The sequence below is a fragment of the Chiloscyllium plagiosum genome, chromosome 13 (assembly GCF_004010195.1).
Source record: "Chiloscyllium plagiosum isolate BGI_BamShark_2017 chromosome 13, ASM401019v2, whole genome shotgun sequence".
Taxonomy (NCBI): domain Eukaryota; kingdom Metazoa; phylum Chordata; class Chondrichthyes; order Orectolobiformes; family Hemiscylliidae; genus Chiloscyllium; species Chiloscyllium plagiosum.
In genome coordinates this window covers 9,318,733-9,334,342 of record NC_057722.1, presented here as the reverse complement: position 1 = coordinate 9,334,342, position 15,610 = coordinate 9,318,733, and the positions used below count along the sequence as shown (strand labels likewise).

Sequence of the window (15,610 nt, the reverse complement as noted above, 5' to 3'; positions counted from 1 at the left end):
GAATTCTGAGGGATAGGATTTAAGACTGTTTGGTAAAGCATAGTGTGATTAAAGGCAGTCAGTGTGGCTTTGTGAGGGGCAGGTCATGCCTCACAAATCTTATTGAGTTCTTTGAGGAGGTGTCAAGACAGGTCGATGACAGTCGAGCAGTGGATGCAGTGTATATGGACTTCAGCAAAGCATTTGGTAGGGTTCCCCATTCATAAAATCAGGAAGTATGGGATACAGGGAGAATTGGCTGGTTGACAGAAGGCAGAGAGTGGGTGTAGATGGAAAGTATTCTGCCAGGAGGTCAGTGTTGAGTGGGGTCCCGCAGGGCTCTGTTCTTGGGCCTCTGCTCTTTGTAGCTTTTATAAATGACTTGGATGAGGAGTTTGAGGGGTGGGTTAGTAAATTTGCAGATGACACTAAATTTGGAAGTGTCGTCGATAATATAGAGGGCTACTGCAGGCCCAGCGTGACATAGACAGGATGCAGAGCTGGGCTGAGACTTGGCAGATGGAGTTTAACCTGGATAAATGCGATGTGATGCATTTTGGAAGGTTGAACTCGAATGCTGAATATAGAATTAAAGACAGGGTTCTTGGCAGTGTGGAGGAACAGAGGAATCTGGGTTTGCAAGTACATAGATCCCTCAAAGTTGCCACGTAAGTGGATAGGGTTGTTAAGAAAGCATATGGTGTTTTGGCTTTCATTAACAGGGGGATCGAGTTTCAGAGCCACGAGGTTTTGCTGCAGCTCTACACGTCCCTGGTGAAACCACACTTGGAATATTGTGTCCAATTCTAGTCGCCCTACTATAGGAAAGATAGAGGCTTTGGACAGGGTGCAAAGAAGGTTTACCAGGATTCTGCCTGGACTGGAGGGCTTGCCTTATGAAGAAAGGTTGAATAAGCTCGGACTTTTCTCTCTGGAGAGAAGGAGGAAGAGAGGAGACCTGATCGAGGTGTACAAGATAATGAGAGGAATAGATAGAGTCAATAGCCAGAGACTTTTCCCCAGGGTAGGATTGACTGGTACGAGAAGTCATAGTTTGAAGATATTAGGAGGAAGTTATAAAGGAGATGTCAGAGTAGGTTATTTATGCAGAGAGTTGTGAACGCATGGAATGCATTGCCAGAGGCGGTGGTGGAAGCAGAGCCATTAGGGACATTTAAGCGACTGCTGGACATGCACATGGATAGCAGTGAGTTGAGGGGTGTGTAGATTAAGTTATATCTTTGACATTAGGATTAAATCTCGGCACAACATCGTGGGCCAAATGGCCTCTTCTGTGCTGTACTTTTCTATGTTCCATGGTCTATGAGGACAGGGGTCACGGAGTAACATTGACAACACAGGTCTCGGAGTAACACTGAGGACAGGGGTCACGGAGTAACGATGGCCTCTGTATTTTCAAATGCGGGGAGTTACATACTGAAGCTTAACTGTTGGCCGAGAGAGGGTTCTCAGTGTGGGCCTGTGTTACAAAATAATACCAGGCAGTGGTTTACAAAGGAATATTGTGAAGGGTCACAGCTGGAGAGTAATGCTCAGCAGGTGTAAAAATATTGCAGAGTAACATTAATCCGGGGTTGGAATATAATTTTGGAGAAGACTTTCCGAATTGTAGTTTGCCAGCCCCAGTGATGTCCCAGGATGGCACTGTGGGACTTGTGAGCGTTGAGACATTCGGGGTAACTGTTTAGCTCAGACTGCCTTCTGAGAGTTGCAAGGCTGCTGTAACTCCTCATGTTTGCCGCTGGATATGGCAATCTCTAAGCTGCCGTTTCTGCTGAAAGAAAAGATATTCTGAAAACGTCACCCGTTGTCACAGAAACCCTAACTTCCCCCAGCGCTCAATTCCTTTTCTTCGACCGCACTCTCTCATCCCTGTCAAGAAATTAAGACCTTCTAGGAGAAAGTGAGGACTGCAGATGCTGGAGATCGGGGCTGAAAATGTGCCGCTGGAAAAGCGCAGCAGGTCAGGCAGCATCCAAGGAGCAGGAGGATCGACGTTTCGGGCATGAGCCCTTCTTCCTTTCCTGAAGAAGGGCTCATGCCCGAAATGTCGATTCCCCTGCCTCTTGGATGCTGCCTGACCTGCTGCGCTTTTCCAGCAAGAAATTAAGATCGCCCTGCTCCCCGATACCTTCCTGTTCAGCAGCTTCCTACTACAGCTCATCAGCCAACTCCACCCACTTTTGATTTGATTTGATTTATTTATTGTCACATATAACTTGTCACAAAATACAGTGAAAAGTGTTGCACAGTTTTGCCATTCTCCGGCATCACCTTAAAAAAAATACAGAAAAATCAACCAAAACATAGAATATGCAGGTGGAAAAGTAAAGAAACAGTGTTCAGCTTCACAGTCCTTCTTGTTAAGTGTTCTGCCATTGGACTGATGGCCAGGCATCAGTCCCCTTTGCAACCATTACTAGAACGAAGGTTACCACTCTTCGACGCCATCTTACCCCCAACGACACCCCTGTCACTATCAGTCCTTGTTGGAACTCACCAATGCAGATGCCACCGATGCTGTCAGGTACCACGCTGGCCTAAATTGGACCCCGCTGCCGCTGCCGTGAGTCTGCTTCGGGCCCACCTTGCTGATGCATCTGTTGCTGCTGAGTCTCCCACTGGACCCAAACTCGCCTCCGCTGTCACCATGAGTCCACACTGGGCTCACTCACTGCCGAGATGCCATGGCTGCGACCCCGAACTCTTCAACAAGAGGTAAGTAAGAGAAAAGAGAAGAGAAAGGAAAAAGAGAAGAGAAGAGAGGCGAAAAGTAAAGTGTATGGAGTGGATGAACCCCAGACTCAGGAGTCCTACTCTACCGCCATCTTAGCAGAACATGCCGCCACTCACTTGACATTTCTGGTAGTCCACAAACTTTCACTCTGGGATCACATAGGGCATCTCTGCAGGAGCTCCTGAGGGTCGCATCCCAAGCCCAACCATCTTCAGCTGCTTCACCAATGACCTTCACTCCATCATAAGGTCAGAAGTGAATTTGCCGACGATTGCACAATCTTCAGCACTGTTTGTGACCCCTCAGATACTGAGGCAGTCTGTGTCCAGGTTTGGGCTGACAAATGGCAAGTAATATTCACACCGTACAAGTCACAATCAATGGTCATCTCCAACAAAAGAGAATCTAACCATCGCAGCTTGACATTCAATGGTATTACAGTCACTGAATCCCCATGACCAGTATCCTCGGAGTCATCATTGACCCGAAACAGAACTGGACCAGTCATACACGTACTCTGGTGACAAGAGCAGATCAGAGTTCGGAATGCTGCAGTGACTAACTCACCTCCTGTAACCCAATGTCTGTCCACCATCTACAAGGCACAAGTTAGGAGTGTGATGGAATACTCCCCATTTGCCTGGGCGAGTGCAGCTCCAGAAACATCCCAGACCCTTGACGCCGTTCAGGACAAAGCAGCCCACTTTACTGAGAGCCCATCAACCACCTTCAGCATTGACTCCCTTTACCAGTGACTCACAGTGGCAGCAGGGTGTGCGGTCGACTAGAAACGTTGCCGTAAATCACTAAGATGCCTGCAACAGCATTTTCCATGCTCAGGCTGTAACAGCTAGAAGGACAAGGACAGCAGGAATACAAACACCTGCAAGTTCCCCTCCAATATCACTGTTCCTTCAGTGTCACTGGGTTGAAGACCAGGAGACCCCCCCCCCCCCCCACCGCCTGAACAGCTTATGGGTGAACCCACAATATCTCGATGATGGCGGTGGAGTAACAGAGCAACGTGCGGGCTCCTGCTCAGGACTCGGCTGCTCTGTCTGCTTTTTCTTTTCTTTTCCTTTTATTCACTCACTACTCTTTTTTTTAGCTTAATCTCCAGGTCGTTCAGGTTAACACGAATCGGCTACAATGCCAAATTGTGGACGCACTTTGAATAACAGGAGCTTCCTACCGAACAGCGGTACAGCGATCTTGCACAGCATGATTTTCCACAGCTTGAGGTTACAGAGGAACCCAACTGCCGTGTTATAGCAGAACTTAGCTTTTCGGGGGTGGGGGCAGGTGCAGGTTTGTGCGGCGTGGAGCAGATCGAGCCAGCATGGAGGGCAAAGCCAACCTGGTGCCAAAGGAGATCCCCGTTTTTGATGGCAGTCATTCTGAGTGGCGGTGAGAGAGGGGACATGCAGCCCCGGGGAGGCTGGCAGTGAGAGAGGGGACATGCAGCCTGGGGAGGCTGGCAGTGAGAGAGGGAGTAGGCAGTACCAGGGAGACTGGCGGTGAGAGAGAGGGAGTAGGCAGCACTGGGGCGGCTGGCGGTAAGAGAGGGGACATGCAGCCCGGGGAGGCTGGTGGTGAGAGAGGGGACATGCAGCCCAGGGAGGCTGGCGGTGAGAGAGGGGACATGCAGCCCAGGGGAGGCTGGTGGTGAGAGAGGGGACATGCAGCCCAGGGAGGCTGGCGGTGAGAGAGGGGACATGCAGCCCAGGGGAGGCTGGTGGTGAGAGAGGGGACATGCAGCCCAGGGAGGCTGGCGGTGAGAGAGGGGACATGCAACCTGGGGAGGCTGGCGGTGAGAGAGGGAGTGGGAGTAGGCCTGGGGCACTGATGGGTTCAAGGTCAAGCCTGAAGCGAGGGAGGTATGACCCTTGTGACGAATGTGAGGTCAGCATGGCCAGACTCTTCCAGACTGTGGTGTTGAACTATTAACTGAGTTTTGTTGCTTCTCTATATTTTATTAACATTTAACTTTGTAACAGTTTAGTCTGCTTTATACCAAGATTCTGTATCTGGATACCTTGTGTAGCCAAGGTGGCGCCGTAAGTGGCGACTTGTAAACTTTTCACTGTGCTGACATGAATACATGTGACAATCAAGCTAATTCAGTTCAATACACCCCAGCATCATGCAATAGTTCAAGGTGGCAGCTCTTCACCACCACCTCAAGAGCAATCAGAGACAGGTGATAAGCCCTGGCTCAGCCAGCGATACGCAAGTCATGTGAACAAATAAAAAGAGTCTGAATTATTAAAAAAGGGTCGTTTCAGGAAAACGTTTGGGAAGCACTGGTTTGGGAAGATGAGATTATGTCAGAGTAATTTCCGTTACCCAGATCCGAGCTGAGATTGCTCATCGAGTAGTATTGATGCAGGTCAGAGTAACAGATAAACAGATCACAAGTGTTCCATTTAACACTAAGACGTTTCAGTGATGAAGGGCTCCGGCCTGAAACGTCGATTTTCCTGCTCCTCGGATGCTGCCTGACCTGCTGTGCTTTTCCAGCACCACTCTAACCTTGACTAAGATGTTTCAGTCTATTTCAGACTGAAAGTGAAATTGGCTACAACAATGTTTCCCAGTTGGTGGAATGTGTCCCAAAGGCTATCTAGATAGTTTCAAAAATAATCATTAAGCGTTCTGAAAAAAATGAGATTAGAATTAAGGTATTAGCAGTTTATGTTTATTTTATGTACAAGCTACTTAATCGGCAATAGGTGAAAGTGTGGACAGTCCAGACAGTGACTTGCCTGAGAAGGTTTGGGGGTCTGCAGGTAAAACCAGAGTTTTTGACAAAATGGTTGGTGGCAGGTGACATGCAAACAAAGGTTGAGACCTACTCAACATTTTGCAACGAGATGTTACCAGTTTGACTGCTGTCCTGTCTTCCGGTTACAGCTAACTCCTTATGTAATACCAGAAAGTGTCTGAATGGTGGTGCTTGTGACGCAGACAATGGAACTGCAGTGTGTATCTGTCAGAAGGGCTACACTGGGGAGAACTGTGAAAATGGTGAGTTCCTCGCCTTCTCTCCTCAGACAATTTCTATCTTTTCAAGTCACCATTTCTCTTTCTCTCTGGATTAAGGAAGAAGGGACGTGCTTACATTTTTATCGGGCCTTTCATGATCTCCAAACCTTCCATTCTTTTCGCATCCAGTCAAGAGTTTCCATAGTTTAGTCAATGCTTTATGTAGGAAACATGATAGCTCATGGCTGCACAGCAAGATCCCTCATGAAGCAATGTGCCCTTATATGATTGAGAAATACTGCCAAGATTAATGAGGACAACTTTCCTGCTTGTCTTTGTACTGACTGTTGGAAAACTTTATGTCCACGTGAGAGGCAGATACAACTTCAGTTCAACATCCGATCTGGCGCCTCCTACAGTACAGTATCCCTCAGTGCCGCACAGGGATGTCAACCTCAAGTATCTGAAATGGAATTTGTTCCTACAGCCGTCAGGACTCCATGATGAGAGTACTACCACTGACCCCTAGCTGACAGTTGTCTGTTTGATCTCCCTCTTCTACTCTCCCTGTTATTAGCTCTGTCCCACACACAATGCCTCCCTGTGCCTCCACATTTCTGTCCTTCACTTGGATTTTACTCTCCCCTTCAATCTGTGTGTGTCTCTGCACTCAGTTGTCATAAAATTGGAGACAGCTCTCAACAATCCTTGGCAATGACCAGGCAGAGCAGATCTCTTCCCCTCTGTACCTGCCCTGGGAGAGTTTGAGGGTCAGCGTTAGGGTCACAGACATTTCTCTGCAGAAACCTATTCCTTTTTGGGGATGACCACACCTTCCATTGGCCAAGGTGATACAACCAGTGCATTTCATAAATCACGGTACCTCAGTGGTTAGCACTGCTGCCTCACAGCGCCAGGGGCCTGGGTTCCATTCCAGCCTCGGGTGATTGTGTCGAGTTTGCACATTCTCCCCGTGTCTGCATGGGTTTCTTCCCACAGTCCAAAGATGTGCAGGTTAGTTGGATTGCCCATGCTAAATTGCCCATAATGTTCAGGGATTTGTAGGTTAGGTGCATTAGTCAGGAGTAAATATAGGGTAGGGGGACTGGGTCTGGGTGGATTACTCTTTGGATGGTTGGTGTGGACTTGTTGCGCCAAATGGCCTGTTTCCACACTGTAGGGATTCTATGAGGTGGACTGGTGAGAGTCTCTCTCTCTCTCTCTCTCTAAGTTGACTCAACTTGTCCCGGGGCACTCTAAGACATTTCTCTTGCTGGTGGATGTCATAATATCACCTACAATGCTGAGTACAGTGCAGAGTAATTTGTGATAACTATGTGTTGTTCAGGAGTAGTTTTAGTGTGAGAGGATCTCACTATTGAGTGTTAGGTCATAACAATGCTGTTTCCTTTATGATAGAGACTAACATCTGTGACTCCAACCCGTGCTTGAATGGAGGGGAGTGCATCGACCTGGTCAGTAATTACACATGTCTGTGCCCTTCGTCATACGCAGGAAAGCACTGTGAGACAGGTAAGAGGAGACCTCTGGTAGCAATGTGGCATTCATTGTAGCATTATTGGGGCTCTGGTAGCTGGGTCTCGGATGGGCATCATGTTTGGAGTGGATTTGGCTTGCCACTAAACAGCCACCCCTCGGGTCTGGTGGCAGGTCTAACAACACTGTGGACTTTGGCAGGACAACAGTGTCATGGTGTTTGTCTGGGAATCCTTTTCACACTTGCATGAAGACCTGTTTGCACACCTGCTGTGTCTTGACAGAAAGGAGTCACTTGTGCTTGACGAGTGCTACTGAATAAACCAGAACTGTTCCATGTGTTCAGGCCATCGTGCACGCAGCTGCAGAAAGACAGTCCAAGTCATTAAGCTGCATGTTCATTCACTCTGATTAGTGTCAGCGCTGGCCAAGCCTTGGATGCCTGTGTGGAGTTTGCACATTCTCCCCGTGTCTGCGTGGATTTCCTCCGGGTGCTCCGGTTTCCTCCCACTCCAAAGATGTGTAGGTCAGGCGAATTGGCCGTGCTAAATTGTCCATAGTGTTAGGTGCATTAGTCACAGGGAAATGGGTCTGGGTGGGTTACTCTTCGGAGGGTCGGTGTGGACTGGTTGGGCCAAAGGGCCTGTTTCCACATTGTAGGGAATCTAATCTAATCGAATTTAAGTTAATGTAACTGTTGACTCTGACTAAACCCCATCGGTCTCCTGTCTTATGCATTTCGTGTGTAGCTGCAAGGCAGATTTTGGATATGTCTGCAGCATATGATCCAGAGACCAAATCGTTAAGGGTGGATTAGGACAGTCAAGAATAAGGAGTGTCCAGTGGGTCAGTAGGTAGTTGATCATCTGAAGAGGCTCCTGGTGGCTGTCATTACCACCCATACCATTCTCAACTCCCTGGAAACAGACCATTGAAGCTCAGCCTCTGTCTGTCAATCTTCATTCATGGGTAGTGTCTCTAAGCAAACAGCTGCTCTCCTAACACAAGAAATAGCAGGTTTAGACCATCTAACCAACTGAGCCTGCTCTGCCTTTCTCTGCAGTTCCTTTCTCTGTAGCTTCCTTCCTACCTGTCAATTATCACTCCGTTACTCCTCTTAAGAGTAGGTAACAGACACTATGTATATTGCACTGGATAGCAGCACTTGTATATGTTAAAGAGAATGATTTATATTGCAGACAGTAGCTGATGTTGTGTAATTGATACAGTATAAAAACTGCACAGATGTTCCTGTGTATTTATGGCTGTCTGTGATACTGGATGAATTGTACTCGTTTATGAGGCTTGGTTTTGCCATGTCCACTGAAGAAAACCAGTTGGAACAATACAGTTGGATTTGGTCCTAATTGGAAGATTCCGTTCCATGACATTTCTTGATGCTTTTACCAAAGGTGGGCCCACTGTCATCCCAAGTGTCTGTCGGCCAAGTCCATGTCAGAACGGGGGCAAATGCAAAGAGAATGATGACGACGATGGCTACCTCTGTGACTGCCCTGAAGGATTTACCGGCCGTAACTGTGAGAATGGTACGTGTGAGCGTTTTACTGTCCTCAAATGTACTGTGAGAAGTCTGGGCTGGACTTCAGTAGATCTGTATTTTCAGCTGTTCACACAGCTGAGAGTATCAGCTGTTCTCAATGGATTTATGTTAAGCAACCCTATGAATCTGCAATTGGACCCAACTGCTGTATAGAAAAAGCAATAGTGCAACTTTAATCAGCGGGTGGGAATCTGAATATGTTTTTCAATCAACTCTGAAGTCAGGAAGAGCTGGCCTGTCTCCTTTGTCTTATTTGAATGCTGTATTGTACATTTTGCTGAGACTAACAGCATGGGTGCAGCTCTAAGAAGGCAATGATTCCAGATAGTGGAGGCAACGGGGTCAAACCCTCCCCGTGCATGGACAATATCATCATCTTAGCTCAAATCCAGTAGGGACTCACTGACTGGGGGCCATGTGTCAGGGAGACATAGTGGCTCAGTGGTTAGCACTGCTGCCTCATAGCAGCAGGGACCTGGGTTCGATCCCACCTCAGGCAACTGTCTGTGCAGAGTTTGCACATTCTCCCTGTGTCTGCGTGGGTTTCCTTTGGGTGCTCTGGTTTCCTCCCCACAGTCCAACGATGTGCAGGTTAGATGGATTGGCCATGGGGAATTCAGGGTGACAGTGATTGGGTGGGACACTCTTCAAAGGGTTGGTGTGAACTTGATGGACTGAATGGCAGTGCCACTGGGAGAGGTGAGCGCTGCTGAGGCAGTACAGTGACTGGGAGGGCACCTTCAAATGGAGGTGTATATTAAAATTAAACAAACAATAATAAGAGGGAAAGCCATCGGACCCCTTGGAGAGGGTGTGGAAATCCCTCAGTGTTGATTGTTGGAGCTACCCTTGTTGCCTGCTCAACCCTCTTCGGGTCTTGGAACCTCTTGGTCTAGCAACCACACTGTCTGCTGCAAAGAGCCCATCTCCTCCTCTGAGCGCACCTCATCCTCCGTAGCCAGCAAGAGGCAGCTTCCCCATTGGGGTTAAAATCCAAACAGCCAGAAGTCCAACTCCCCCCTAATGGAGGCCAGTCAAACACACATTCCACTGTTGGGTTGGAATTGCCCAACAGTAGAAATGCATCTGTCCTTATGCTGCTCCTTGTTATTTTCCTAGTCCCCTCACTCCAACAAAAAATAAGCAGATGAGAAATTCAGTTCTTGCTGTTCATTCTGTGATGCGAAGGATGGGTGTGGCCAATTCACTGGGGAACTGATTGTGTCACCTGACTCTTGAGGACACTTTGCACGAATCAAAAAAACACCGTTTCACCAGAAGTCGATCAGGCCACGGTCTGCACTTAGCATCCTGCACTGTTACTTAAAGGATTTGTCTTCCTTTGCCAACAGAGGTGCTCCAGCCCTGCAATGCCCACCATCAATGCCCACATGGCGCTTCCTGCACTGAATATGGAGGGACCTACCGTTGTATCTGCCCCCAAGGACCCAGTGGGAAAGATTGTGAGTTGTGTATTCATCCATTTCACACTTGGAAACATGGAGAAATGCACCCAGACATTAGTCTGTAATAAACCACAGGGTCAGAGAGGAACAACAAACGGTTGGGTTAACCTCAGTTGTATTGAGACGGGACGCTGGGGTGAGATGTTAATGAGTTGCAGTGTGAGGCGCTGGATTGGTGTCAGCAGACATGAGATAAATCACAGTTCATTTCCACACTCGTGACCTCTACCACAATGGGGACACCAAGCATAAGTGACTACCCCTCCAAGCCACACACCATACTGACTGGGAACTGTAGTGTTGTGCCTTCACTGTCACTGGGTCACACTCCAAAAGCTCACTCACTAACAGCACTTTGGGTGCAGTGACATCCCAAGTGATTGAACAAGGCCAGTAATCACCTCATCAAGCGCAATTAGGGATGAGGAAAAATGCTAGTCTTTCCAGTGTTGTTCATTTACCTATAAATCACCACATTAGTCTGGTGTAGAGACTGTTTGGCCCATCGTGCCTACTATCTGAAAGTACTGAGTGCTATTTACTTAGTGCCATTCTCCTACTTCCTCCCCATGATTGTGCACATTCTTCCTTTTCAATTACCAATCTAATTCACTGTTGAATGCCTCATTTGGACCTGCGTCACTACACTGTCAGGCAGAGCAAACTAACCACTCACTGTACAAAAAGGTTTTGTTCTCATATTGACTTTGCATCTTTTTGCTAATTGCTTTAATCCGGTGGAGTCTGGGTTCGAACATGTTCAGAAGTGAGAACATTTTCTCCCTACTTACTCCATTCAGACCCCACATAATTTGAATACCTCAGTCATATCTTATATAAACCCTCTCTTTTTAAAGGAAAACTAGGATAACGTCTCCAAAGTGAAGTGTCTCATCCCTGGAGCCATTTTCATACAATCATAGAGTCGTACGGCATGGAAACAGACCCTTCAGTCCAACCAGTCCATGCCAAACTTAATCTCAAGCGAAACTAGTCCCATTTATCCATTTCTGGCCCATATCCCTCCAAACCTTTCCTATCCAAATGGTATAATTGTACTCCTAACCACCACTTCCCCGCGAAGATCATTCCACATTCTCTGTGTAAAAACATTTGCTGCTTGTGTATTTAAAAGTCTTTCTCCTTTCTCCTTAAAAATGTGTCCCATGTCTTGAAATTCCCCATCCCAGAGAAAAGACAACTATTATTAACTCTATCCATGCCCCTCATTGTTTTATAAACTTCTTTATAACTCAAACCTTACATACCCAACAACATCCTGGTAAATCTCTTCTGAACCCTCATGATGCTCCCCTGCACTTGACCATTGTCTTCACATCCTTCCGAAAGTGCGGTGCTGAGACTGGACTTAATGTTCCAGCTGATTCCGGACTAGTGTTTTATACAAATTAAAGGTTACTTTCTTGCCTGTGCCTCAATAAATAAAGTCAAGGGTCTGTATGCTTTATTAACTGCTCTTTCTACATGTCTATCAACTTCAATGACTTCATGACATATGTACCTGGGATGCTTTGATCCTACATCCCCTTTGAAGCTGTACTTTTTCTTATATCATAGAACATAGAAAAGTACAGCACAGAACAGCCCCTTCGGCCCACGATGTTGTGCCGAGGATTATTTTAAATCTAAAATAAAATAGCCGAACCTACGCACCCTTCAATTCACTGCTGTCCATGTGTATGTCTAGCAGTCGCTTAAATGTCCCTAATGACTCAGCTTCCACCACCACTGCTGGCAACGCATTCCATACATTCACAACTCTCTTATCGTCAATCCTTATTCTTCCTACCTTGAATTGCTCCACATCCACTTTCTTCTGTCCAGCCATTCCATTAGGTTGTCCACGCCCTTTGGAAGTTTTAAGCAATCCTTCTCATGTTTCACATTGCTCACAAGAATGGATAAGCTGTGTCAAATATTGAAATTGTGTGCACCAGGGTTTAGGTCATTAAAATATAACAGGAGAAGCAGGAATCCAGTGGGGAAGTGCATTACGTATGTTTCCCCAGCCCAAAAATCATTCCTGTTCTCTACTGTCTTCCTGTTGCTGACTTAATGAAATGGGCTTAGTAAGTGACCTCATTGAAAAGGCACACACAGGTAGTAATCATAATATGATTGAATTTCATATTCGATTTGAGGGAGAGAAGAGTGGATTGAGGACTAGTGTCTTAAATAAAGGCAATTACAAGGGCTTCAGAACAGAGCTGACTCGATTGAACTGGGAAACGAGGTAAAGGGATAGGATAGTAGAGATTCAATGGCAGATAGTTAAGCAGATGTTTCAGAATACCCAGAATTAAAGTGAGAAAGGAAGATTTTAGGAAAGGGAAGCACCACCCAGGTTAACTTAAGGATGTTAAAAATAGTATTAAACAAAGAAAAAGCATATAATTCCATGAAGATAAGTGGCAGATCAGAAGAGTGGGCAGAATATGCAGAACAGCAAAGAATTATGAAAAGATGAATGAGGAGGGAGTAATTACAGTATGAGTGAAAACTAGCTGAAAATATATAACCAGATTGTAAGAGCTTCTATAGACATTTAAAAAGAAAAAAGAATGCATGAAATGAGCATTGGCCTTTTGGAAACGGAGACTGAAAAACTAATAATGGAAAATAAGGGCACCTTTTTATTCTAGAGGATATAAACAAAATCCCAGAAATAATTGTGAATCAGAACCTGAAAGAGTTTAGGAGCATCCAATAGTTACAATCATTGGGGAAAGAGTATTGAGAAATTTATTAGAGCTCAAATCTGACAAATCTCCTGGTGCAGAGGAACTTCAAAGTTGGATATTAGAAGAGGTGGCTGCTGAGATAGTGGATGAATTAATGTAAAGTTTCCAACATTTCCTAGATTCTGGAAAAATCTCATCAGATTAGAAAATTGTGAATGTGACTTCTCTAGTCAAGAAAAGAGAGAGACAGAAAACAAGAAATGTACATGCTAATTAACCTAACATCTGTCACAGGGAAATTGCTAGAATCTATTATTAAGGGGTTAATAGTAGGACACTTAGAAGATCTTAAGGTATCAGGCAAAGTCACCATGGTTTGGTGAAAGGTAAATCATATTCAACTAATTTACTAGCATTCATAGAGAAAGTGAGAAGCAAAATAAATACAGGGAACCAGCGAATGTACTATATTTGGAGTTTAGAACAATGAAAGGTGATATTATTGAACCATATAAGATTGTGTGGAGATTTGATTGTGTGAAAAAGATGTTTTCCCTTGTGGGAGAGAATAGAACTAGGGAACACACTCTGAAAATAAGAGCTCTCCAACTTAAGACTGAAATACAGGGAAACATTTTCTCTTGGAAGCTTGTGAATCTTCTGAAATGAAAATAGCATCTGTGAAGGAAATCAGAGTTAACATTTTGGATTCAGTGACACTTTCTCAGAATTTTCAGAATCTCTTCAGCAGAGAGTGGTGGAAGTAGGGTCATTAACTATTTTTAAGGCAGATTGTTGACTAGTGAAGGAGTCAAAGGTTATCGGGGTAGGGAGAAGGGTGGAATCTCTAGTTCACATATCTAACTAACTTTAGGTTTAAACCAAAGTAGCTTTTTGATAAGCTTGTGAAAAAACAACATACAGCATAGAGATTCTAATGAATTGTCACCAGCAGTAATAGTTCCTTCTTTTCTGAATATTATTTTGTCTGAGTTTAGTTGAGTGATGAGCAGCCCAGTGCTGCCTCAGCCTGGTTCCAATTCTTTCTCATGTCTGATCTGAGACATTCCACACCATGGAGTGACACCATGCTGTCTCAATTGTGGGATTGCAGATCAGTGAATTGTTTACGGGACGGGGATCCAGTTCATGGGAGGAATATGGAACAACAGAGGGGTTATGTAACATAGCAAGGCAGATTTATTCTAAATCATAAACACAGAAAATACTGGAGAAACTCAACAAATCAGACAGCATCTATGGAGAGAGAAAATATGCTACCATTTTGAGCTCAACCTGACCTTCCTTCTCTCATGTTGGTCCCCACAGCAACGTCCACAAACCCAGTCTGGTAGCCATGTCCTTTAGGACTCAAACAGCTTGGTCCCCAGTGATGCCTCCAAACCACTCTTGGTGTTGGACATTGAAGTCCCCTCTGTGATCCCTCCAAGTGGGTCTCTCCATGAAGAGTACTGATTCATCAGCGAGGAGTGGGGCAGGGGAAGGCTAGGGATCCGACTGAGTGGCAGTCCAGAGTCGACCACGTTGCAATGATCTGGGATCACATGTATGTAAAGCTGGGTAAAGGTGGCAGATTTCCTTTATTTAAAGAACAATTTTTTCAGTTTCTCCTCCCTTCCGTTTCATGATTGACAGCTATTTCTTGAATGTTACTTTTATCCTTCATTGTGAAGACTGATGCAAAATACCTGTTAAATTTATTTGTCATCTCTTTATTCTCTCACTATCCCTTTATTCTCAATTTCTATTAGATGACCTCCACTCACTTTATCAATTTTTTTACTTCTTAAGTATCTATCACAACTCTCATTATCTGTTTCCAGATAGTTTTCTATTGTACTGTGATGTTTTTCTTAATAATCTTTTCATTTTCCTTTGTTTTTTTTTGTCTGATCTGCCATCTATCTTTTTAGCAAGTAAATGCTTTTTCTTTAAGTTGAGTACTACCTTTAACATTTGTGGCTAACCACGGATGTTGTGTCCTCACTTTTGGAATTTCTATGTCTTATTAGAATGTATCTATTCTGTGTGTTCTAAAATATTTCCTTAAATGTCTGCCACTGCCTCCCTATTAATCAATCTCCTAAACTAATTTGCCAGTTCACTTTGGTTAGCTCTGCTTTCATGGCCTTGTAACAACCACATATTTGCACCGTCACTCAGACTACCTTTGACTCCTGTGACATTGCTCTTCTTGACTGCGCTTCTGTCTCCACTGTTCTGCGGTTGGATCATTCATTCCTGCCTTTGTTACTTCTAAACTTGACTATTCCAATTCAATCATGACAGATCTCCCACATTCTACCTGCTGTATACTTAAATGGTCTGATATCTTGCACTATATCGCAGTCCACTAACTTACATTGGCTCCTGGTAAATCAACACCATAATTTTAAAGGTATCATCTATGTTTTGAGCACCCTCCATGCACTTGGCCTGTCCAATCTCTGTAATCTCCTGCAGTCCCACAACCCTCTGGAATATCCATACTCCGCTTATAATGGTCTTCGGAGCATTTGCAATTTGAAATGCGCCATCATTGGCGGCCCTGCCTTCAGCTATCTAGCCTTAGAATTCCCGCCTCAGGCGACTGACTGTGTGGAGTTTGCACGTTCTCCCCGTGTCTGCGTGGGTTTCCTCC

At 45.4% G+C, this 15,610-nt stretch overlaps 1 protein-coding gene across 2 annotated transcripts in view; it reads left to right on the top strand.

Moving 5' to 3' along the window:
- Nucleotides 1-15,610, top strand: part of sned1 (sushi, nidogen and EGF-like domains 1) — a 145,710-nt gene that overhangs the window by 78,630 nt on the left and 51,470 nt on the right. The window contains exons 8-11 of one of the 2 annotated variants that reach the window (XM_043701803.1): nt 5,651-5,764; nt 7,142-7,255; nt 8,632-8,766; nt 10,133-10,243. In XM_043701803.1, the coding sequence (XP_043557738.1) occupies nt 5,651-5,764; nt 7,142-7,255; nt 8,632-8,766; nt 10,133-10,243 (474 nt within the window). The remainder of the gene's footprint in view (nt 1-5,650; nt 5,765-7,141; nt 7,256-8,631; nt 8,767-10,132; nt 10,244-15,610) is intronic. The other variant, XM_043701804.1, reaches the window with a different exon arrangement.